The following is a 21085-nucleotide window of genomic DNA, read 5'->3' on the forward strand; positions in this document are numbered from 1 at the left end:
GACCCCTCCATCGCCAGGAAGCCGGCAGCTACCAAACCCAAGCGGGTGCAGAAGGGCAACGAGCGGGTCCCGGCGTCCCGCAAGAAATTGCGGAAGGACGAGGGGCTGCGCCCCAGCGAGGCCCTCATGAAGCAGCTGAAACAGGTACGGCCGCGCGCTGTGGGTACGGCGGGGGGCTGCTTTCCACCCCGGTCCCCCCCCTCACCTCTCTGCCCCCAGGAGCTGTCGCTGCTGCCGCTGACGGAGCCGACCATCACAGCCAACTTCAGCCTCTTCGCACCCTTCGGCAGCAGCCCCATCAACGGGAAGAGCCAGCTGCGGGGCGCCTTCGGCAGCGCCGTGCTCGACAGCGTACCTGATTATTACTCCCAGCTGCTCACCAAGGTGAGGCAGGGTTGGGCCCTTGCCCTTCTGCCATCCAGGGGTCCTGGGCCCGCCCCGCTGTGCTCACCCCGCTGTCTCCCCCCAGAACAACCTCAGCAACCCACCGACGCCACCCTCCTCGCTGCCCCCCACGCCACCCCCCTCCGTGCAGCAGAAGATGGTGAACGGCACCACGGCCTCCGAGGAGCTGGGCGAGCAGCCCAAGGACGCCGACCCAGCCCGCGAGCCCCACAGCCAGAAAGGTGAGCGTGGCTGGCACGAGGGTGGCACGGGGTCCTTGCCGCCGGCTGTCACCCCTCTGCCGTGACACCCGTCCCTTCCCCATGCAGACACACCGGCCGTGGAGGTTAAGAGCCTGGACCTGCTTGCAGCTCTGCCCACCCCTCCCCACAACCAGACCGAGGACGTCAGGTGAGACACCGACCGCGGTGACACCCCACCCCCCCCAAAGGGTGACACCCCCACGGGTGATGCCAGCCCCTGCAGCCCGTGACACCTCCTTCCCTGCAGGATGGAGAGCGACGACGAGAGCGATTCCCCCGACAGCATCGTCCCTGCCTCGTCCCCCGAGAGCGTGCTGGGCGAGGAGCTGCTCCGCTTCCCCCTGCTCAGCGAGGCCAAGCCGGAGCTGGAGGAGCGCGTGCTGTCCCCCATCATCCCCATCATCCCCCGGGCCAGTATCCCAGGTGGGCTGGGCTGTGCTGGGGGGGGCAAGGCAGGGCAGGAGGGGTCTGTGGTACGCGTGGACCAGGCAGGAGGGGGTTGGTGGGGTGTAGGGACCTGGCAGGAAGGGGTCTGTGGGATGTACAGACCAGGCAGGGAAGGGGTCTGCTGGGCACACAGATCAGGTAGGAAGGGGTCTGTGTGGGGTATGGATGGGGCAGAAGGGGGTCCCTGGGTGTGTGGGCTGGTAGGGGTGTGGTGGGGCAGGGGAAGGGTCCTTGGGAAATGTGGGGTGAGGGGAAGGGGTCTGTGGGGTGTGCTGCACCTGGGCAGCAGAGCCTTGACCCCCTGTGCGTTGGGGCTTGCCTGTTCTGAGGGTCCCCCAGCCACTCCCCGAGGGTCTCCTGTCAGTGCTGGGCGCTCTGTCCCCGTCATTGCACCCCAGTCTCTGTCCCACACAAGGTGATGGATTCCCAGTAGCATTTCTGCAGGCGTCCAGGGCAGCTGGGTGGGCTCATGGGTGGCTGTTGGTGGGGCTGGGTCTGCGCAGCTCTGACCCCTGCCCCTGCTCTCCACACCAGTGTTCCCCGACACGAAGCCCTACGAGGCCACCGAGCCCTTTGGGGCCCCCCCTGGGAAGGTGGGGGCTGCGGGCCCGGGCACCCCATGGGAGAAGGGCAAGAGCAGTGAGGTGTCTGTTATGCTGACGGTGTCTGCAGCGGCTGCCAAGGTGAGCAAGGGGACAGGGGGAGGCGAGACCCTTGGGGACCCAGCGGTGACCCCACGTGGTGGCATCTGGGGCACTGCACCCACCCCGTCCTCCTCTCGTCTAGAACCTCAACGGGGTGATGGTGGCCATGGCCGAGCTGCTGAGTGTGAAGATCCCCAGCTCCTATGAGGTGCTGTTCCCAGATGGCCCCATGCGAGCAGCAGTAGTTGAGGCCAAGAAGGTGGAGGCAGACATGGCTGGTGAGTGTCTGCCTTGTCCCCGCGGGCTCCCCCCGTCCCCAGGCTGGGCACCCCGTGACGGGAGCTCTTGTTCTCTCTCGCAGGGGTGCTCGGTGGCAAGGAGAGGGCGGCGCTGGCCGGGAAGGTGCCGGACAGCAGCTCCGAGTGGCTGAAGCAGTTTGATGCAGTGCTGCCGGGCTACAGTCTCAAGGGCGAGCTGGACCTCCTGACGCTGCTCAGACAGGTCAGCGGGATGCAGGGGTCCCCCCAGGGCTGTGACCCTGGGAGAGGGGTGTTGAGGTACCTGTAAGGCTGTGGCTGTGGGGGGTGCAGGAGGGGACCCTTTGGGACCAAGTGTGACCCTGTAGAGAGCTGCACGGGGGTCTCTGTAGGTCCCCCCACGATTGCAGGGAGTTCCCTGAGGGGCCAGATCCCTCCGTGGAGAGGTGCTGAGTGTCCCAGGACTCTGTGGAAGGGGTTGGGGAGGTCCTTGCAGGGCTGGGACCGCGGTGGGGTGCTGTGGGGTCCCTGCGGGGCCAAGGACCCTTCACCATGATGCGCAGGGAGGTTGGGAGGTCCCCAGCCCTGGGACGCCCTGACCCACGTTCCTGTGCCATAGGAGAGCCCCGCACCCGAAAAGACCCTGCACCACTGCTACGTCAACAACGTCTCCAACCTGGACGTGCGGCAGCTCTCTGTCATGCCCCAGGAGCCCTCGCCCCCGCTGTCCCCCTCTGTCCCCTCCCCGTCCAGCCCCGCTGAGGCTGCCAGGGTCCCCGACCCCGAGGCAGCTCACGAGGCAGCCCCGGCCCCCCCATCACCCCTGCCGCCGGCCTCCTCGCCAGCCCCCCAGGAGGAAGGGGCCACGGCCCCCAACTCGCCACCCCGCTTCAAGCCACGCTCGCGGCCGCCGGAGGACGGGGACGAAGCGCGGCCCCGGCTGAAGAAGTGGAAAGGGGTGCGGTGGAAACGGCTGCGCTTCCTCGTCACCATCCAGAAAGGGGGGGCCAAGCGGGACGGTGACAAGGAGATCGCGGAGTTCATCGACAAGCTGGGCACCACCCTGCGCCCCGAAAAGGTGCCGCGGGACCTGCGCAAGTGCTGCTTCTGCCACGAGGAGGGCGACGGGGCCACGGACGGGCCGGCCCGCCTGCTCAACCTCGACCTCGACCTCTGGGTCCACCTGAACTGCGCCCTGTGGTCCACAGAGGTCTACGAGACGCAGGGAGGGGCCCTCATCAACGTGGAGGTGGCCCTGCACCGCGGGCTGCTCACCAAGTGCTCCCTGTGCCAGAAAACCGGCGCCACCAACAGCTGCAACCGCATCCGCTGCCCCAGCGTCTACCACTTCGCCTGCGCCATCCGCGCCAAGTGCATGTTCTTCAAGGACAAGACCATGCTGTGCCCCTTGCACAAGCTGAAAGGCCCCTGCGAGCAGGAGCTGAGCAGCTTCACCGTCTTCCGACGCGTCTACATCGAACGGGACGAGGTGAAGCAGATCGCCAGCATCATCCAGCGCGGCGAGCGGCTCCACATGTTCCGCGTGGGCGGGCTGGTCTTCCACGCCATCGGGCAGCTCCTGCCGCATCAGATGGCCGACTTCCACAGCGTCACGGCCCTCTACCCCGTGGGCTACGAGGCCACGCGCATCTACTGGAGCCTGCGGACCAACAACCGCCGCTGCTGCTACCGCTGCACCATCTGCGAGAACAACGGCCGCCCCGAGTTTGTCGTGCAAGTCATCGAGCAGGGCCTGGAGGATCTGGTCTTCTCCGACTCCTCGCCGCAAGGTAAGGGAGCTGCAGGCTCGCCGCCTCCCTCCGCCCCCTGCCCTGCTGATGGGGAGGATGGGGTGATGCAAGGCCCAGGGTGGCTCGAGCTGGGGGTCCGTGCCGGCGGGCAGCCTCTAGCGGGTGCCTGTCTCCCAACCCCCTCTTCCCTCGGCAGCCGTCTGGAACCGGATCATCGAGCCAGTGGCGATGATGAGGAAGGAAGCCGACATGCTGCGACTCTTCCCCGAGTACCTGAAGGGTGAGGAGCTCTTCGGCCTCACGGTGCACGCGGTGCTGCGCATCGCTGAGTCGGTAGGTCCTGGCTGGGGGTGGGGGTCTCCTCTCTGCGCCAGCGGTCAGCCCCGTTGGGAAAGGCGCTGGTGGGGCCGGGGGCGGCTGCTCAACCCACGGCCCCTCCGCTCCCTCCTCGGCAGCTGCCCGGCGTCGAGAGCTGCCAGAACTACCTGTTCCGCTACGGGCGCCATCCGCTGATGGAGCTGCCGCTGATGATCAACCCCACCGGCTGCGCCCGCTCCGAGCCCAAGATCCTCACCCACTACAAGCGGTGAGCGGGGCTGGGATCCACCGGGAGAGCCAGGATCCCTGGGGATCCCTCGGCTCTGACTCCCTCTCGCCCCCTCCTCGGCAGGCCCCACACCCTGAACAGCACAAGCATGTCCAAGGCCTACCAGAGCACGTTCACGGGCGAGACCAACACACCCTACAGCAAACAGTTCGTGCACTCCAAGTCCTCCCAGTACCGGCGCCTGAAGACGGAGTGGAAGAACAACGTCTACCTGGCGCGGTCCCGCATCCAGGGGCTCGGGCTCTACGCGGCCAAGGACATCGAGAAGCACACCATGGTCATCGAGTACATCGGCACCATCATCCGCAACGAGGTGGCCAACCGGAGGGAGAAGATCTATGAGGAGCAGGTGGGGCTCCGGCGGGACGTGGGGGGGCTCCGGCGGGACGTGGGGGGGCTCCAGTGGGATGTGGGGGGACTCGGTGCAGCCACCAACACCCTCTCCCTCCGCAGAACCGCGGCATCTACATGTTCCGGATCAACAATGAGCACGTCATTGACGCCACGCTGACGGGGGGCCCGGCCAGGTGAGTGCAGGGGGGCTTTGGGGTGGTGGGACTCCCCCCACCAGAGGGAGCGGTGCTGACCCCACGCCTCTCTGCTCCCCCAACCCAGGTACATCAACCACTCGTGTGCCCCGAACTGCGTGGCCGAAGTCGTGACCTTCGACAAGGAGGACAAGATCATCATCATCTCCAGCCGGCGCATCCCCAAGGGGGAGGAGGTCAGGCGGGGGGCGTGGGGTGGCTGGAGGGGGGCTGGGGGCTGCCGGGGGGGCTGGGGGGGGCAGGGCCGGGCTCCATGCCGTGCCGTAGGTGACTCCCCGCTCCCCCCCAGCTCACCTATGACTACCAGTTCGACTTCGAGGACGATCAGCACAAGATCCCCTGCCACTGTGGAGCCTGGAACTGCCGAAAGTGGATGAACTAGCTGGGAAAAGGGGCTGGGGGCCGCGGCCCCCGCCTCGGAGACCTCGCCAAGACCCGCCGGGGCCGCGGGAGGTGCCAGGGCGGCCGGGCAGGCGGTGGCGGCCGGGGCACGGAGGCTCCGGCAGGGAGGGCGACCACCGCCGAGCCACCGGCCCTGCCCGAGTGGGACGGACGGACGGACGAACTGGCAACTCAGGGTTTTCTTTGCTTCGTCCTACGAAGAAGCGGGGCGGGGCGGGGGGAGGTCGGGGGTCCCAGCGAGACCCCCACCGCCACCATCACCCACCGCCCGCCTCCCTCGTGGGGGAGCCACGGGGGAGCAGAGCGGTCCCAGCGGAGCCGGAGCGAGTTCAGAGCCGGCCTGGATTATTTTTATTTTTATTTTTATTTTATTTTTTTTTTTTTTTAGAAACAAAACTAATAATATTTGCTCGCTAATTACCAAGGTAACACAGACTCCTTGAGCTCGACAATCCGGGCTCTGCCCCGTCGCGCTGCGGCGGCCAGAGCTCGCTCGGTTCCTTTGATCTCTTTTTGTTTGTGCGTGTGGACGAGACCCCGGAGCGCGGCGGCGCGGAAGGAGGCGCCTACGGCGAGGGCCCCCGACAGACACAAGGAGCTTCTGCACCCAAACCTACCTCATTTTAAGTGTTAGATTTTTTTTTTTTCTTTTCTGTTATTGTTGTTTTTAAATGTGAGCCCCCACCACCCTTCCGGGCAGCGCCGCCGGCCCCCGGGGGGTCTTTCCCCTCTCCCTTGGGCTCCAGGGGAGGCAGCCCCCCCCCCCCGTCCCCCTGTCCCCCTCCTCTGGTCGTGGCTGCAGAAGGGCCCTCACTGGGGTCCCTGGGGAGAGGTGGGGGGCGCGGGGCGGGGGGGAACCCCTGTCCTCGTCCCCCAGCCCGGGAGGTCCCAGCCGTGCGACGTGCCAAGGTGGGAGGTGGGGTCGGGGCGGGGGGGTGCTAGACCCGCTCCCCTGGTGCTGGGGGGGGGTCGGCAGGGACAAGTGGGGGCCCCCCCCCCGGCCACCCCATCGCCCGCAGCACCCACAGCTGGGGCTGTGTGCGGCCGCCGTCGGCACGGGGCGGGGGGGGAAGGTTATTTATCTATTTATACCTTATATTGTATATACTAGATGGGGGGGGAGGGGGGCTCTTTGTGCTCTGCTGGGCTGAGATTTGGGGTGCGGGGGCAAGGGGGGGCCGCGGCATTTTTAAACCCAGTCTCCGAGGGCTTGAGGGGGGGGTCTGAAGCCTCCTGCCAGGCAGGGGCAGCCTCGGAGAGCGAAGCAGCGAGTGGGCATTACAGGCCGGGCCCCCCCACCCCAGCCCTGGCCCCCCCCCTTCCCCCCCAGGGCCGCTACCTGCCCCCCACCCCACCCTGGGGGGGAACCTCGGGGGGTGCCGGGATCTCTTAACGCACAAACGCACGGTGTGGGGGGGGACCCTCCTGTCCCCCGGGGGGGAGGGGGGGGGTCGGGGGGTCGGTGCCCCCCCACCCCAATTCCCCCCTCTGGTGTGGTGGGGGCAGCGCAGGGACGGCCGGAGGAGGAGGAGGAGGGGGGGGGGGGAATCTTTAAAGCTGCTTCCGCAACTCGTCAAAGCTGCAAAAAGGTTTAAGGTAAAAATGTTTAAAAAAAAAAAAATGGAGGAAAACAAAAAAACTGATGATAAAAAAGTGAGAGTGGGGGTGGGGGATGAGAAAGTTTTAACAGAAAATATACGAGAAATTTAACTTTCGGAGCTGTACATAGCCGGGGCGTGTAGAAATCCCGTTTTTACCAATACCGAAACCACTGGATGTTATTTTAAAAATAAAGCGCGTGAGAAGCCAGGCCGCCTGCCTCCCTCCCTGGGCCGGGGGGGTCGGGGGGCGTGGGGGGGGTCCCCACCCATGTCCCACCCCCCCGTCACTCATGGGGGACCCCCCTGTGCCCCGCAGGGGTGGGGTTGGTGCCCTACTCCCCCCCCCCGCCCCGTGACTGGGGCCCTCCCCAGGGTGTCAGACACCCCACACCCCCCCAACCCCGGGGTCCCCAATGTGTGTGTGCCCCCCCCCCCCCCCCCCCACCGGGCGCCGTGACCCGGCGGGAGGGGAAAGGTCGCCCGACGGTCATGAATGAGTCACGCGGGCCGCGCGCTTCCGGTCACATGGGAAGTACTGGCGGAAGTAGGTACCAGGCGCCGGGCGGAAGTGGGGCGGCGGCGGGACGGTCCGGGAGCCATGGAGGTGGGGGGGGTGACAGCGGGGCCGGGAGGGGGCACCTGGGGGAGCCGGCAGCAGGGGGGAGCGGGGCCGGGGGCTGCAGCCCGGCCCGACCCGCCCCGTGTCTGCCCGCAGGGTCCCGGCCCCGGCCCCGGCCCGGCCGCGGAGAGCCCGGCGGAGCGGAGCCCCCCGGGGCCGGAAGGTGATACCGGGAGCGTCCGGGGGGTCCCTGGGCCCGGGGGGTGCCGCGTAGGTTCGGGTGTGCCGGGGTCTGTGACGGCCTTGGGTGTTGCTGTCCTGGGGTCTGGAGTGTCCCGGGGTGGGGTTTCGTGGGCTTTGGGGTGTTTTGGGGTCGGGGGTGTCCCAGGGTTTGGGGTGCCCTGGGGTGGGTTTCCTAGGTTTTGGGGTATCCTAGGGCTTGGGTGCCCTGTGGCCCTGCGTTGGGTGTCCCACAGTCTATAGTGTCCTAGGGCTTGGGGTGCCCTGTGGCCCTAGGTTGGGTGTTCCAGAGTCTGGAGTGTCCCAGGATTTGGGGGGGTCTCAGGGTTTGGGGTGTCCCAGGGCTTGGGGTGGATGTTTCAGGGTCTGGAGTGTCCCAGGGTTTTGGGGTGTCCTGTGGCCCTGGGGTGAGCATCCTAGGCTTTGGGGGGTCCGGGGTGTCTCCTCCCTGCTGGCAGGCACCTCACGCTGCCCGCCCCCAGGGGAGCCCCACCGCGGCGCCTACACCACCTTCATGAAGTCCCACCGCTGCTACGACCTGATCCCCACCAGCTCCAAACTGGTCGTGTTCGACACTTCCCTGCAGGTGGGCCCGGGCTGGGGGGCAGGTTTGGGGCTGGGGGCTGCAGGACGGGGGCCAGGCCGGAGCCTGGGGGCTTAACTGGGACCACGAGGGCAGGTTTTGGGCTGGGGGACAGTCTCAGGGTTGTTCACCCACCATATAAAGGTCTTGCAAACTGGGGCGGAGGGACGTGGGCCGCTGGGGTGTCCCTGCTCCCCCGCGGGGTTCCCCGTCCCTCCTGCAACGTCCCCTGTGTCCCCGGCTGCAGGTGAAAAAGGCTTTCTTTGCGCTGGTCACCAATGGCGTGCGGGCCGCCCCGCTGTGGGACAGCAAGAAGCAAAGCTTTGTGGGTGAGTGGGACGAGGGGTCCCGGTGGGCAGTGGGGGGCTGGCAGGACCCCGCTCACCCTGCCCGTCCCCTCAGGCATGCTGACCATCACCGACTTCATCAACATCCTGCACCGCTACTACAAGTCACCCATGGTAAGGACCGGGGTGTCTGTGGAGCGCTCATCCCCGCGGGGACCCGGGGTCTGGCCTCTGCGTGACCGCGGTTGATCCTGGTTTCTCTCCTTGCGCCCAGGTGCAGATCTACGAGCTGGAGGAGCACAAAATAGAGACGTGGAGAGGTGAGATGCATCGTTCCCGGCCACCTCCCGCCCTGCCCGGAGCCCCACAGCTCTGCACCCCGGCTGCCCGTGGCGCTGCCGGTCCCCTCAGCGTCTCCTCTCCCCACAGAGCTCTACCTACAAGACTCTTTCAAGCCGCTGGTCTGCATCTCCCCCAATGCCAGGTACCCCCGTGCTGCAGGGAGGGGGCCACGGCTGGCGGCGGCACCCTCGGGTGCAAGGATGGGGTCTGGGCGAGAGCCAATTCCCCCCCTCCCTTCTCCACAGCCTCTTTGATGCCGTCTCCTCCCTGATCCAGAACAAGATCCACCGTTTGCCCGTCATCGACCCCGACTCGGGGAACACACTCTACATCCTCACCCACAAACGCATCCTCAAGTTCCTCAAACTCTTTGTAAGTCCCGTCCCTGCCCCACGGCGGCAGCGGGGGCCGCCCTGAGACGAGCTCGGCCCAGGCTGTGCCAGGTACCGCCGGCTCCGGGGCGCTGGGGTGGGTGCAGCTTCGGTGCCTCGTGGCATATTGAGGGTGCTGAGGGGGGCCCCTGGGATGCTGCGTGGACCCCGCAGCCCATCTCCACCGCCCCTGCCTGCGCCGCCCCTGCCCGGGGGTCCCCCAGACCCCCCTCCGCACCCAGCGCTCTCTGCTTTCGCTCCTAGGACCGCGGCCCAGGCCCCCCACGAGCCAGGGGCGGCCGGAGCCGGCAACACCACGGGGTCTGTGGCGTGGCAGGCCGAGCCAGCGTCAGCGCTGTCCCCCTCCCCGTCCCCTGCAGATAGCAGAGGTCCCAAAGCCTGAGTTCATGGCCAAGACACTGGAGGAGCTGCAGATCGGCACCTACAGCAACATCGCCATGGTGCGGACCAGCACCCCCATCTACGTGGCGCTGGGCATCTTTGTGCAGCACCGCGTGTCCGCTCTGCCGGTCGTTGACGATTCGGGTAAGGATGGGGCCCGGTGCGGGGCACAGCGTGTGCTGGCTGTCCCCAAACCACCAGCTCGGGGTCCACGTCCCCTCTGGTGTGCGGGGGACCAGCCCTACGGAAACCCAGCCCCACGGAAACCCAGCCCCACGGGCGCCTCTCATATCCGTTTCCTTCCTTCCCTAGGGCGGGTGGTGGATATCTACTCCAAATTCGATGTTATTGTGAGTACTGGGGGGGGCTGTGGCAGTGGGCAGGGGGCAAAGCCTGGCCAGGGGTGGGACTGCGGGGCAGTGGGGGTCCCGTGGGGCCCAGCTGCGTCCCCGACACCTCTTGCTGTCCCAGAACCTGGCGGCTGAGAAGACCTACAACAACCTGGATGTGACGGTGACGCGGGCGCTGCAGCACCGCTCCCACTACTTCGAGGGCGTCCTCAAGTGTTACAAGCATGAGACGCTGGAAACCATCATCAACCGCCTGGTAGAGGCCGAGGTAACTCATGCCCCTGGGGTGCCGGTGATGGGCGGGGGGCCCGGGGTCCCTGCACCGGCCTCAGCCCCTCCGTGTGACACACCACCCCCCTGCCCCCAGGTTCACCGGCTGGTGGTGGTGGATGAGAGCGACGTGGTCAAGGGGATCGTCTCTCTCTCGGATATCCTGCAAGCCCTGGTCCTCCCGCAGGGCCCCTGAGGCGGTGGGGCGGGGGGGATTCAGCCCCTCCCAGTGCCCCCACCCTCCCGCCCCCACCACGCTGTGCCCCGCCGGGGCTGGCGGGGACGCCCCGGGTAGGGACCGGACTCACCAGCAGTGTCTAGCAATAACCTCCAGCTGTGGGGCAGCCCCACGCGGCCCCAGCCCGTGGCTCCCCACATGCCGCACCCTGCGCCCCGAAGCCGTGTTGGCCGGGCAGTGGGGTGCTGGGGGCTCACCCAGACCCCCCCGAGGCGCTACCCCAGCGCAGGGCCATTCCCTGTGCAGGCCCTCGTCCCCCTCACCCCATGGCCCCCACGCAGGGTTTCACTGAGTTTGTTTTTAGTCGCCCCTCATTCAGCTCCGCCCGGCCCGGGGCTGCCCCCCGGGCCCCCCCCCGCCGGCCGCACTCCCCACCGGGCCGCGTCCGCACCCGCCACCGCTTCGTGTGCGGAGAGAAACCGCGAATAAACACAGACCTGGCACGAACCCGGCCTCGTCGCGGGGCGCTCGGGGGCACCGGCCGCCGGGGCTGAGGGAGGGGGTGCCCTGAGAAGGGGGTTCGTCCCCCCCCCCGCGGGACAGGGGGAATCTGCTGAGCTCGCCCAGACCCTAAATCCCTGTTTGTTCCGCCTGTGGCTTTTCTAAAAGGGCGGGATTGGGGACGGGACAGGGACAGGGACCCGGCGAGACGTGGGGACCCTCGTGGTGGTGACCACAGTGAGGGCGGGGGTGTCAGGGCAGGGGCTGGGGGAGCCCGGAGGGCAGCGCTGGAGGGGTGCCGGGATGTTGGGGTCCCCGTGGGGTGCTGGCGGGGGTCGCCGGCCGCCCGGCCGCCTGGGTTCGCTGCCGGTGTCGCTCGGGGGAGGCGCGAGGCCCGGCCGTGCTGAGCGTGGCACATTCCGGGCCAGGGGGGAGGCCGAGACGTGGCCCCCGCCACCACCAGCTCCCACCAGTGCTGGGGTCCGGCACAGGCTCTGGCGCAGCGGTGCGAGGTGAGAGACGGGACGGGTGCCGGTGGGGCGCGGGGGGCGGGGGGGGGGGGTCTGGGAGGACCCGGTGCTGTACCGGGGGCTGATGCCGGTGCCGGTGCCGTTGCCATGCCGCCGCCGGAGGGTTGCTAAGCTCCGCTCGGAGCTCGCGTGGGCTGCAGCGATCGGTGCCAAACCTGGCATCGCTTCGGTTTGTCGCAGGGGGGGAAGGGATCCCGGTGGGGGGGGGGTGGGGGTTGGTGGGCACCCCCGGGACGGCCAGCGGGGTTCCTGCCGTGTGCCGGGCTCCCGGCCACCGGGGCTGCGCCAGGGGGTCACCGTGCCCCGCAGCCGCTGGCCTGGCGGTGCCACCGGGCAGGGCGTGGGGGTCCCCGGGGGCGCACGTGCGGCGGTGGCTGCGCCTGTGTGCGGGCGGGCGCGTGGCTCTGCCGAGGCTCCGGCAAGCGCGTGGCTGCGGGGTCCCCCCGGCCCCCTGCGGCGGGGACCCCCCGGACCCCCGGTACCATGCTGGGTGGTCCGGACCGGGGCGCGGGGCGCCTGCGGATCTGCGAGCGGACCAAGCTTCTGCTGGTGGAGATCGACACGGTGGCGTGTTGCAGCCCGGCCGCCGGCATGGCCGCGGGGTGCCGGCCCACGCCCCCCTGGACCTACCGCCGCATCGCCGGGGAGTACGCGTGAGTGGCGACAGGGAGGGTGGGGGGGTCCATCCCGCAACCCTGGCCCCCGCCCGGGCGGCCCCCCACAGCCCTCGCACCCTTCACACCCCCCGTCTCTGTCTTGCAGGTACCTGGAGAAGCGCTTCGTGGCGGAGCTGGCCCCCCCCTGGCCCCCGGCTCCCCCCTGCCGCCTGCAGGACTTCGCCACCCCGTCCCCCCCGGGGCGCGAGACCCGGGCCTGGGTGCCCCCTACCCGCTGCCCCCTGGGACAGCCCGAGGGGACGGGGGGCAGCGGATCCCGGGGCCGGCACCCCTCGTGTGCTCCCCGTCCCCCGCTGCCGGGGGGCAGGCTGGGCCCCCCCAGCTACGAGGCCCACATGCAGAGGGTGCAGGCGGCGCATACGCGCCGTGGGGGGCCGCCCCCCTACATCTCACCCCCGGCCTACGACGCTCCCCACCGCACCCTGCAGCTCCGGCCCCCCCGGGGACCGCGCAGCCCCCCACCAGCACCCCGGGGCCGCGGGGCTGTGCCGGGGGGCTGGAGCCACACGCTGCCCCGGGCGGCCACCGAGGCTGGGCACTGGCGGCCCCGTGGGATGCAGCCGCCCCCGGGGGGGCCCAGCACCCCCTGGCACAGCCAGACACTGCCCCGGGCGGCAGCTGGCCGGGAGCGGGTCCCAGGGCGTGGCAGGGGGCGGCGGGGGACGGGGGGGCACGTCCTTATCGACGCCACCCGTGTGGTGGTCCGGGCCCAGTACGTCCCCCCTCCGCAGCGGCAGCAGGTCCGCTACGCTGGGGGGTCTCCAGCGCCCACCGCCCCCCCAGGCAGCCCCCCTGCAGTGCCCGGGGCTGCCACCTCCCCAGCAGCCCCCTCACCCCCACGGGAGGCCCCCAGCAGCCCCCGCAGCCCCTGGAGGAGCCCGGGTGGCTGTGGGGGTCCCCGGGGCCGGCCCCCGCCACGGCGGCCGGTGCTGTACGCCCAGGCGCTGCGCGAGGCCGTATCCCGCATCCGGCGGCACACGGCGCCCGACTCCGACTCGGAGGCGGAGGGGGGCGCGGGGGGGGTCCCGGTGGCGGCACTGCCGCGACGCCCACGCCTACAGCAGCAGCAGCAGCAGCCTGGAGAGCACCGGGGCCCCCCCGGGGGCTGCCAGCCCTCCCCGAGCCTGAGGGGTGGGGCTTGGTGGGGTGTGGTGCCCTCAGGGTGGAGCTTAGCAGGGTGTGGTCCATCTGGGGTGGGGCTTGGCAGGGTGTGGCCCTCAGGGGGTGGAGCTCGGGGCTGCGGTTCCCACAGGCTGACCCCAATAAAGGCTGTGGGATCCCGGTGCGCCGCCTCCGCCCCTTGTGTGTGTGCGGTGAGGGGGGTCCCGGCCCCCCAGTGGGGCCCATTGCCCTCCCTGGCCCCCGCCCCTCCCCTGCACCCCTGGCTCCATCCCTCCACACCCCAGTGAGGACCCAGGCATCCAGACACCTCCCGGGGTCAGTTGGAGGCCCCGGGCATCCTGGGGGGCAGCGCACGGTGGGATGTGGTGCCCCCACCCCCGGGTCCCCTGTACTGAGTAGGTGAGCGCAGCAGGGCTGGCCCGTGGCCACCAGCCCCACGTCACAGCTGGGGGGGGACCCCGGGTGAGTCACCAGGGGGGACTGTCCCCCCCGACGGCCACCACCTCTTAGTCACGCTGCGGGGTGGGGGGAGGATCCCCACGGCCAGAGGAAACCGCACAAATAACGTGTCCAATTTGCACGTTATTTAAAACCGGCTCCTCCTCCGCCCCCCTGCGCGACCCTGTCATTATCCCGGTGACACCGGCCGGGAGGTCACGGCGCGGGGCAGCCGGCGCAGCAGGGGACCCAGGCGTCCGGGGCCTCCCGCGCCCCGGGGGGTGACGCTCGTGGGGCAGCCCCGGCGCCACGTCACCCCATGCATCCCCCGTCCTGGCGCGTGGCCTCGGCTGCCCGGCACGGCACGGGGGTCCCGCTCCTGTGCCCGACCCAAGCCGCGCCGGCGACCTCAGCCCCCCGCGGCATGGCTGCGGTCCTGCCCCCGGGCCCGGCGTGGCTCGGCGTTGCCTGGCACGGCACGGTGCGGTCTGGCTCAGCCTGGCACTGCTCGGCACAGCTCGGTGCTGTCTGGCAGGCCTTGGTATGACCCGGCACGGCTTGGCACAGCTTGGTGCAACCTGGCACAGCCTGGTGCATTTTGGCACAGCCGTGCGTGGCTAGGCATGGCACAAGGCAGCCTGGCACGGCTCGGCACAGCCCAGCAAATCCTGGAATAGCCCAGAAAGCTTGGCATGGCTCGGCTCAGCCCCTATCACCTAGGCACAGCTTGGCACGGCTCAGCATGGCTCGGCACAGCCCAGCAAAGCCTGGAATAGCCCAGAAAGCTTGGCATGGCTCGGCTCAGCCCCTATCACCTAGGCACAGCTTGGCACGGCTCAGCATGGCTTGGCACAGCCCAGCAAAGCCTGGAATAGCCCAGAAAGCTTGGCATGGCTCGGCTCAGCCCCTATCACCTAGGCACAGCTTGGCACGGCTCAGCATGGCTCGGCACAGCCCAGCAAAGCCTGGAATAGCCCAGAAAGCTTGGCATGGCACGGCACAGCCTGGCATAGCCTGGAATGGCTCGGCACAACCCATATCAGCTCAGCACAGCTTGGCACGGGTCAGCACGACTCAGCGTGGCTCAGCATGGCTCGGCACTGCTTGGCACAGCTTGGCATGGCACAGCACAGCCCGGCACAGCCCGGCACGGCTCAGCGCAGCCGTATCAGCTCGGCACGGCTCGGCGTGGCTCGGCACCGCTTGGCACAGCCGGGCGCGCTGCCCGCCGTGGCCCGGGGTGTCCCAGACGCGGGGGAAGGCGGCGCGGCCCTTTCCGTGGGCTCAGCTCCTGCCCAAACCCCTCCCGCTCCCCGCCGAGAAAATCACCTTCTAATTCGGGCTGCGCTGGCGCCAGCGCCGCCCCTCCGGGTCCCCCCCCGCCTCCCGCCGCCCCCCAAACCCCTCTGCGGCCCGGCACCCGTCCGGGGTCCCCGCGGCGCCGTGGGGGGGGGCGCGGCCGCGGGGGTGCCCACGCGTGGGACCGGGAGGTCCCGCCCGGTACCGGTGTCCCCGGACCGGGACGCGGTGCCGCCCGTGGCCGCCAGATGTCGCCGCGCAGCTGGTGACCGACCGGACCGGGGGGCACCGGCGGGGGGCACCGGGAGTCCCGCCCTGGTCGCGGCGGGGACTCGGCGGGGACCCTGCCCAGAGCACGGCGCTGCGCCTGGGGGCCCCGCTCAGGACCCGGGGTGGGCACGGCCACGCGGGTGCCAGTGTCCCCAGAGAGCCGTGACCCACGTGTGTCACCGGTGCTGGCGGTGTCCCCAGAGAGCCGCGGTGACGTGTGTGTCGGTGCCAGCCGTGTCCCCAGAGAGCCAATGTCACACGCGTGCCAGTCCCAGCGGTGTCCCCGGAGACCAGCGACCCACGTGCGTAGCCAGCACCGGCCATGCCGCGACCCACGTGTGCCGGCCGTGCCAGCCGTGTCCCCACGGAGCGATGGCTCCTGCGTGCGGTGAAGGCCACACCGCGCCACGCGGTGCCAGCCACGCCACCTCCCTGAACAGCCGCGTCCCACCCGCGCCCGCCGTGCCCACCACGGCCCCGTGGCACGGTGGCCGCTCGGTCCCGGCCACATGCCCGGGCGCGGTAGCCACGCGGTGCCGGCTCTCCCAGGCCGCGCGGAGGAACCGGTGGGAAGGGGGTGCGGTGAATGCGGCATTGTTGCGCGGGGTTGGAGTCACAGATAATTACCTCAATTAGTTACAATGGCAGAGTAATAAATACAGGCTTAGCGGCTCCTTCCCCACTGCGGCTTCTCAGATTAATCCAGCCCGGGCGAGCGGAGCTGAAAGGAGTGATGGACAATTCATTAAACTCGCCGAATGCCGCACAAGGCACCCGTGAAGGCCGGCGTTAGCCCCCGGCGGCTCCGGCTTTGTCCCTAATTGTTCGTCTCGGGCATTGGTCACCTATCGGGGAGTGGGTGACGGCGACGGTCCCCCCGGGGCTGGCATGCCCGGGGATTAGAGGCCAGCCCTGCCACGGTTGCTGGGCGCGCTGGCCCCGCGCCGGAGGAATGTGGCGGCCGGGGGGGGGGGGGTGGTGGCCGGACAAGCCGGGCGCTGGCGGGACGCAGGCCCACGCCAACCGGAGGCGAGGGGAGCCGGGACAGGGCTGCGCCGCGCTGCTGCCGGCGGTTAATGGGCCACGGGATGGGGATGGTCCCGCAGGTGGACTGGTGCCACCGGCCAGCCCAGATAGCTGGGCATGGCTCTGTCCCTCTGTCCTGCACCCCTGGGAGTGACACCATCCCTCAGTCCTGCACCTCAAGCAATGGCCGTGTCCCTCTGTCCATCCTGTGTGTGTGCCATCTGTCCTTCTGCCCTGCACCCCTGGGCACTGTCCTGTCCCTCTGTCCTGAACCCCTGGGCATGGCTGTCCCTCTGTCCTTCTCCCCTGAGCAGAGCCCCCCCACGCCCCAGCCCTGCCGGGGGGGCCCAGCCCACAGCAGGCCCTGCTTGCGGCTGCCATCCAGCTGTTACCCAGCTTCCCAGATGTGACGGGCTGGCGCGGGGCGGGACCTCCCTGTCCCTGTCCCTGCGTCGGCCCCTGCGCTGCGACAGCAGCTATTTCCAGCGCCCGGGCGTATTTGTACAAGCCGGGGAGGTCTGCACCCTGCGCCCGGGGTGCCCCTGCCTGCCCGGGGGTCGCGGCTGCCCGAGGTGCCCGGCAGTCACCAGCGTGCAGGAAAAGCTGAGTAACAGAGGTGACTTATAAGAATGTCATTATCTATATTCCTGACTCGCTACCGCAGGAAAACAGGCTATTTTCATGCCCTGTGCGTGTGCAGAATTTAGCAGGCAGATAACTCCCGGCAGGCGGGAGATGCTCGGAGGGTTATTTCGGGCTGTGTTCCTTTCCAGTCGTTTTTTTCTCACAATTCTTTATTTTATTTCACCACGCCAGGCTGTGTTTTTACCTTGGCACAGACAGCGGGGGCCCCCGGGGTTTTTTCCCCCCCACCTCTGGGTCTAAACATCAACTTTTCCACTATCGGCTCCGGGAGATATTTTGGGCGGTGGCAGCGTCATCCTGCAGCCTTTGATGCTGTGGATCCCCAGGGGCCCCACGAGGTTCCCAGCTCCGGCCGTGGGGCAGCCCAGGGTGTGGGGGGACCCCCACCACGGGTGGGTGCTGATGGGACCGGGGGTCCCCAGGTGGGGACAGCTCCCTGCCTGCTCCCTGTGGCTGGATGTCACCGTGGTCCTGTGTTTCGCCCTGTGCCAGACATGGGGTCAGGGGTTGCAGCCCATCGCTTCGCCCTGCCCCATCCCCAAGGTGTGGAGTTATGGTGCAGCGGGTGCACGTGGGTCCTGCGGCTGCCCCAGGGGGACGCCCACCCCGATGTCCCAGCGAGATACCCGTCCCAGAGGGATGCCCTTCCCAGGGATGCCTATCCTGGGGCTCTGCCCACCCCTGTGGGATGCTTGTCCCAGGGAAAAACCCGTCTCAGGGGGATGCCTGTGCCAGCGCGGCACCTGCCAGCCACAGAGCTGAGCTTCACCTTTGCCACGGCCTTTCTCCGGCTGCAGCCGGGCCCCACGCACGGGTGCAGGGCATGTGTGGGGCCAGTGGCCAGTCCCGGCCTCCCCAGCCCTGGCCCCAGTAACCTCGGTGCCCTCCCCGGTCCCCCTCCTCCCCCGGAGCCGAGGGGAGCCGTCAGCCCCGGCCGGGAGCGGTGATGGACGATGCTCATTCCCTGTCTGCCGTCTTGTACCTCCCGTGGCCGCTCCCAACGCCCGGCCCCGGCGGCACCAGCCCTGCCGCCCCGGCAAATTCCAGCGCCGGGGATGCCGCAGCCCAGGTGCCATGGTGATGGGCGCCCCAGCCATGGGGATGGACTCCCTGGCCGGGAGCGGCGGCAGGGACAGCCGGGCTGGAGACGGGCACGGCGGGAGAAAGAAGGGGGTCTGTGGGGAGGGGATGATGGAGGGGAGGGCAGAGGAAAGGAGTAGAAGAATGGATGGACAGACAGCTGGAGGGCCTGAGGGACACAGAATGGGGAGGTGAGTGGATGGAGAGGTGATGGACGGATGGACGTGTGTAGCGAGGGCCGGCTGCCCAGCCCCACGGTTTGGGGGATATTGCCCCCCCCAGCTCCTCCCTCCCTCATCCCCCCAGAAAAATCGGGGCAGGACTGATAAAAATATATCCTTTATTCTTCTCTAAAGGCTATCAGTAAAACCTGTAACAAAGCATTATTATTAATTATTATTAATTATTATTATTATCTTTAATTATAAAAAACAGGGCCTGGGGCCAGCAAAGCGCAGGGTGGGGGCGGCATCAAACCGTCCACAATAAATATTTTATTTACAGTGAGAAGGGGACCCCACAGAGCCGGAGCAGCCAAGGGGCGGCCGGGAAGGTGCGTGGCACCGAGCACACCCCAGCCAGCTGCTGGCACCCGGGGCAGCCACTCTGCCTGGGACAGGCTGGGGGTCCCTGGCGCGCAGCCACAGGCCCACCCATGGGCGTCTTTAATCCAGCCGGGCACCCGTCATGGGGGGTGGCGCAGACCCCCTCTGGGGCTGGGCAGGGTGGTCGCCGGGGGCTCACAGGCACTCGTGCAGCACCTGCGTGTTGGTGCAGTTCAGGCAGCTGACGTGGCAGCACCAGTGGAAGGTGCAGTTGCAGCGCTCGGTGACGCGCTGGGTGCGCGTGCGGTACCCGCGCCCGCAGCACAGCAGCTCGCACCCGTCCAGCCCCGGCGAGGAGCTGTTGCAGAAGCGCCCGGCCGTGCCTGCTGTCCCCGTCTTCCCGCTGTAGGTGCAGAAATTGGGTGACTTCTCGAAGTAGACGAGGTCGTGGGGTGAGGGGGGTTTGTGGGCAGGGTTCTCGGGCTCCAGGTGATGCAGCTCCACCCGTGACGCCCGGTTGCTGCCCTTGTTGCCGTAGATGACGCGGGAGGCGCCGTCGAAGCGATCCTTCAGGACGTCGCCCACGGCGCGGAAGGTGGGCAGCCGCATCCAGCACGTGCGGACGGTGCAGGAGCCCGACATGCCGTGGCACTTGCACTCCTGGCGCATCTCTGAGAAGACCGTCTGCAAAGAGGGGGGGATGTGGGGTGCCGTGAGCAGCCTGGGAACCCCCCGAGGACCATCATGCTCCCGCATCCCTCTTCTCTGCAGCATCACATCACACTCAGCCTGCCCAAAGCCAGCCAGGCAACCCCTCTCCGACAGTTCCCAACCCACGCCCGGGGCCAGGCTGGGGGTCTCTGTGGCTGTGCCCGTGTTCCCCCCCGCAGTGCTGCCCACAGCCCCCCGCGCCCTCACCATGCGCCCGGCCTCGTTGTTGTGCAGGTTCATGAGGAAGCGCAGGTCGCGGCCCTTCTCGCTGGAGTCCACAAACTCCCTCCCAAAGAGGCGCCCAAAGTCGATGTTGTCGCTGCAGCCCCCCCAGTGCCAGTCGGGCCCCCCGGGACCACGGCGCCGGTAGTCGCAGGTGCAGGACTCGATGGAGCCCTCCGAGCAGGACCGTGCCACTGAGTGCGTCACTCCGGCGCTGGTGATGGCAAAGATGAATGCTGTCTCCCGGCAGCCTGTGGAGGGGAGCGGGGCCTCAGGGTGCTGCCGGGACCAGGAGGGGACACCCACCAGCACCCCCCCAGCCCGCAGCCACAACATGCTGGTGATGGGCTGGCGGCTGATGATGCCCTGTGGTGAAGCAGGGGTGCTTTGCCGAGCATCCCAACTCGGGGCTGCTGCAGATTGGGGTCTGGGGAACCCCACACCACCTCCCGCTGCCCCGTGGCCTCACCCCGGTTGACGATTTTGCCAAAGATGTTGGGGCCCTGGGAGGTGGGGCAGTTCCAGCGGCGGTTGCGGAACTGCCACTTGCACTCCTTGATGGCGGTCTGGAGGCCGGAGCTGACGCTGTGCAGGATGCCGGGGTTCTGGCGGATCAGCTTGCGCTGCTTGCGGCTCAGCAGCTGCAGGCTGGGGTCCAGCACCAGCTGCACGTTCTTGGAGTCCGTCAGCAGGTTGGTGGACGAAGCCACGTTGATGATGCCCCTGCAGCACAGGCGGGGACAGCGATCACTGGGGAGGGGTCCCGGGCATCCCGCTCCTCACCTCAGCCCCCCCCCAGGGGGGCCTGACCCGTCTTGTCGCCGCTATCGGAGCATCCTCCTTCCCCAGGCATCCTCTGCAGCCGGCTCCCACCCAGGGGTCGCAGCCCCGTGCGTGTCCCCGGGGTCGCACCTGCACGCCCCATCCCCGGGTGTGGGACAGCCTCTGCCGTGCCGGTGCCAGCCCCGCTCCCCCCCCCCCGCCCCGGTACCGGTGCCGGTACCGGCGGACTCACCACCACCGCCCGCTGTTGTTCACCGCCAACGTGTTGGAGAGGGAGGAGAGGGCCAGAGCCCAGAGCGCCCGGAGCGCCAGCCCCAGCGCGGCGGCTCGCATGGCTCCGGCACCGGGAGGCCCCGGCAGAGTGCGCGGGCGAGCGGCCGCCGGGGTATTTATGGTGCCGCGGAGCCCCCGGCCCGGCCGCTACATCCACGCGTGTTTCCGGACGCGCGGGGCGCGGGCAGGGCGGGCGGCTCCGACGAGGGCGGCCACGGAGGGACGCGGGGAACGCCGGCCGGCCGGGCGGACCGGCACCGGCACCGGCACCGGGCTGCAGCCGGTGCCCGGTGCCCGGCGTCGGGAGCGCGGTGCCCGCCGCTCCCCGCCCGGTCCCCGGGGCGCGGCGTCGGGCGATCCGTACGCGTTGCCCGGTGCCGGTGCTCGGCGGTCCGTGCACGGTACCCGGTGCCGGTGCTCGGTACCCGGTACCGATGCTCGGCGGTCGGTGCACGGCTGCCGGTGGCTCCCCGGGGA

At 69.0% G+C, this 21085-nt stretch overlaps 4 protein-coding genes across 7 annotated transcripts in view; 3 read left to right on the forward strand and 1 right to left on the reverse strand.

Annotated features, from left to right (window-relative positions):
• Positions 1 to 7112, forward strand: part of KMT2D (lysine methyltransferase 2D) — a 28244-nt gene extending 21132 nt beyond the window's left edge. For all 3 annotated transcript variants that reach the window (XM_064474500.1, XM_064474498.1, XM_064474499.1), the window contains exons 41-55: positions 1 to 144; positions 220 to 384; positions 470 to 626; positions 714 to 795; positions 895 to 1070; positions 1629 to 1777; positions 1881 to 2016; positions 2100 to 2239; positions 2615 to 3785; positions 3943 to 4079; positions 4202 to 4332; positions 4417 to 4702; positions 4807 to 4880; positions 4969 to 5077; positions 5191 to 7112. In XM_064474500.1, coding sequence (XP_064330570.1) covers positions 1 to 144; positions 220 to 384; positions 470 to 626; positions 714 to 795; positions 895 to 1070; positions 1629 to 1777; positions 1881 to 2016; positions 2100 to 2239; positions 2615 to 3785; positions 3943 to 4079; positions 4202 to 4332; positions 4417 to 4702; positions 4807 to 4880; positions 4969 to 5077; positions 5191 to 5283 — 3150 coding nt within the window. In that variant the 3' untranslated portion in view covers positions 5284 to 7112. The remainder of the gene's footprint in view (positions 145 to 219; positions 385 to 469; positions 627 to 713; positions 796 to 894; positions 1071 to 1628; positions 1778 to 1880; positions 2017 to 2099; positions 2240 to 2614; positions 3786 to 3942; positions 4080 to 4201; positions 4333 to 4416; positions 4703 to 4806; positions 4881 to 4968; positions 5078 to 5190) is intronic.
• A 389-nt stretch (positions 7113 to 7501) lies between these two features.
• Positions 7502 to 10993, forward strand: PRKAG1 (protein kinase AMP-activated non-catalytic subunit gamma 1). Of its 2 annotated transcripts, none has more exons than XM_064474501.1 (11): positions 7502 to 7686; positions 8162 to 8289; positions 8534 to 8615; positions 8689 to 8747; positions 8848 to 8893; positions 9003 to 9057; positions 9161 to 9287; positions 9667 to 9832; positions 10001 to 10038; positions 10160 to 10306; positions 10406 to 10993. In XM_064474501.1, exons 1-11 carry the CDS (start codon positions 7503 to 7505, stop codon positions 10502 to 10504), a joined length of 1131 nt encoding a protein of 376 aa, XP_064330571.1. In that variant the 5' UTR covers position 7502; the 3' UTR covers positions 10505 to 10993. The 2 variants fall into 2 exon arrangements, with proteins under 2 accessions (XP_064330571.1, XP_064330572.1); XM_064474502.1 differs by having other exon boundaries at positions 7503 to 7686; positions 8186 to 8289.
• A 757-nt stretch (positions 10994 to 11750) lies between these two features.
• On the forward strand, positions 11751 to 16759 carry DDN (dendrin). Its single transcript, XM_064474171.1, has 3 exons — positions 11751 to 12170; positions 12280 to 13402; positions 16664 to 16759. Exons 1-3 carry the CDS (start codon positions 12001 to 12003, stop codon positions 16757 to 16759), a joined length of 1389 nt encoding a protein of 462 aa, XP_064330241.1. The 5' UTR covers positions 11751 to 12000.
• Positions 16760 to 18584: 1825 nt separating this feature from the next.
• Positions 18585 to 20721, reverse strand: WNT1 (Wnt family member 1). Its single transcript, XM_064474261.1, has 4 exons — positions 20568 to 20721; positions 20022 to 20275; positions 19538 to 19803; positions 18585 to 19303 (listed from the first exon to the last, which is right to left on the reverse strand). The coding sequence occupies exons 1-4, from the start codon at positions 20666 to 20668 to the stop codon at positions 18815 to 18817; spliced, it is 1110 nt and encodes a 369-aa protein (XP_064330331.1). The 5' UTR covers positions 20669 to 20721; the 3' UTR covers positions 18585 to 18814.
• Positions 20722 to 21085: the final 364 nt, after the last annotated feature.

This window comes from Phalacrocorax carbo, chromosome 27, assembly GCF_963921805.1.
Source record: "Phalacrocorax carbo chromosome 27, bPhaCar2.1, whole genome shotgun sequence".
Classification (NCBI taxonomy): Eukaryota; Metazoa; Chordata; class Aves; order Suliformes; family Phalacrocoracidae; genus Phalacrocorax; species Phalacrocorax carbo.

Coding starts and splice junctions, on each gene's coding strand:
- PRKAG1 (XM_064474501.1), top strand. CDS start 7,503: ATGGAGGTGGGGGGGGTGACAGCGGGGCCGGGAGGGGGCACCTGGGGG. Junction 9,288..9,666: donor TCAAGTTCCTCAAACTCTTT/GTAAGTCCCGTC, acceptor CGTCCCCTGCAG/ATAGCAGAGGTCCCAAAGCC. Junction 9,833..10,000: donor GCCGGTCGTTGACGATTCGG/GTAAGGATGGGG, acceptor TTCCTTCCCTAG/GGCGGGTGGTGGATATCTAC.
- DDN (XM_064474171.1), top strand. CDS start 12,001: ATGCTGGGTGGTCCGGACCGGGGCGCGGGGCGCCTGCGGATCTGCGAG. Junction 12,171..12,279: donor CGCATCGCCGGGGAGTACGC/GTGAGTGGCGAC, acceptor TCTGTCTTGCAG/GTACCTGGAGAAGCGCTTCG. Junction 13,403..16,663: donor CTGGGGTGGGGCTTGGCAGG/GTGTGGCCCTCA, acceptor TCCCCTGAGCAG/AGCCCCCCCACGCCCCAGCC.
- WNT1 (XM_064474261.1), bottom strand. CDS start 20,668: ATGCGAGCCGCCGCGCTGGGGCTGGCGCTCCGGGCGCTCTGGGCTCTG. Junction 19,804..20,021: donor TGGCAAAATCGTCAACCGGG/GTGAGGCCACGG, acceptor TCCCCTCCACAG/GCTGCCGGGAGACAGCATTC. Junction 19,304..19,537: donor ACAACGAGGCCGGGCGCATG/GTGAGGGCGCGG, acceptor CCCTCTTTGCAG/ACGGTCTTCTCAGAGATGCG.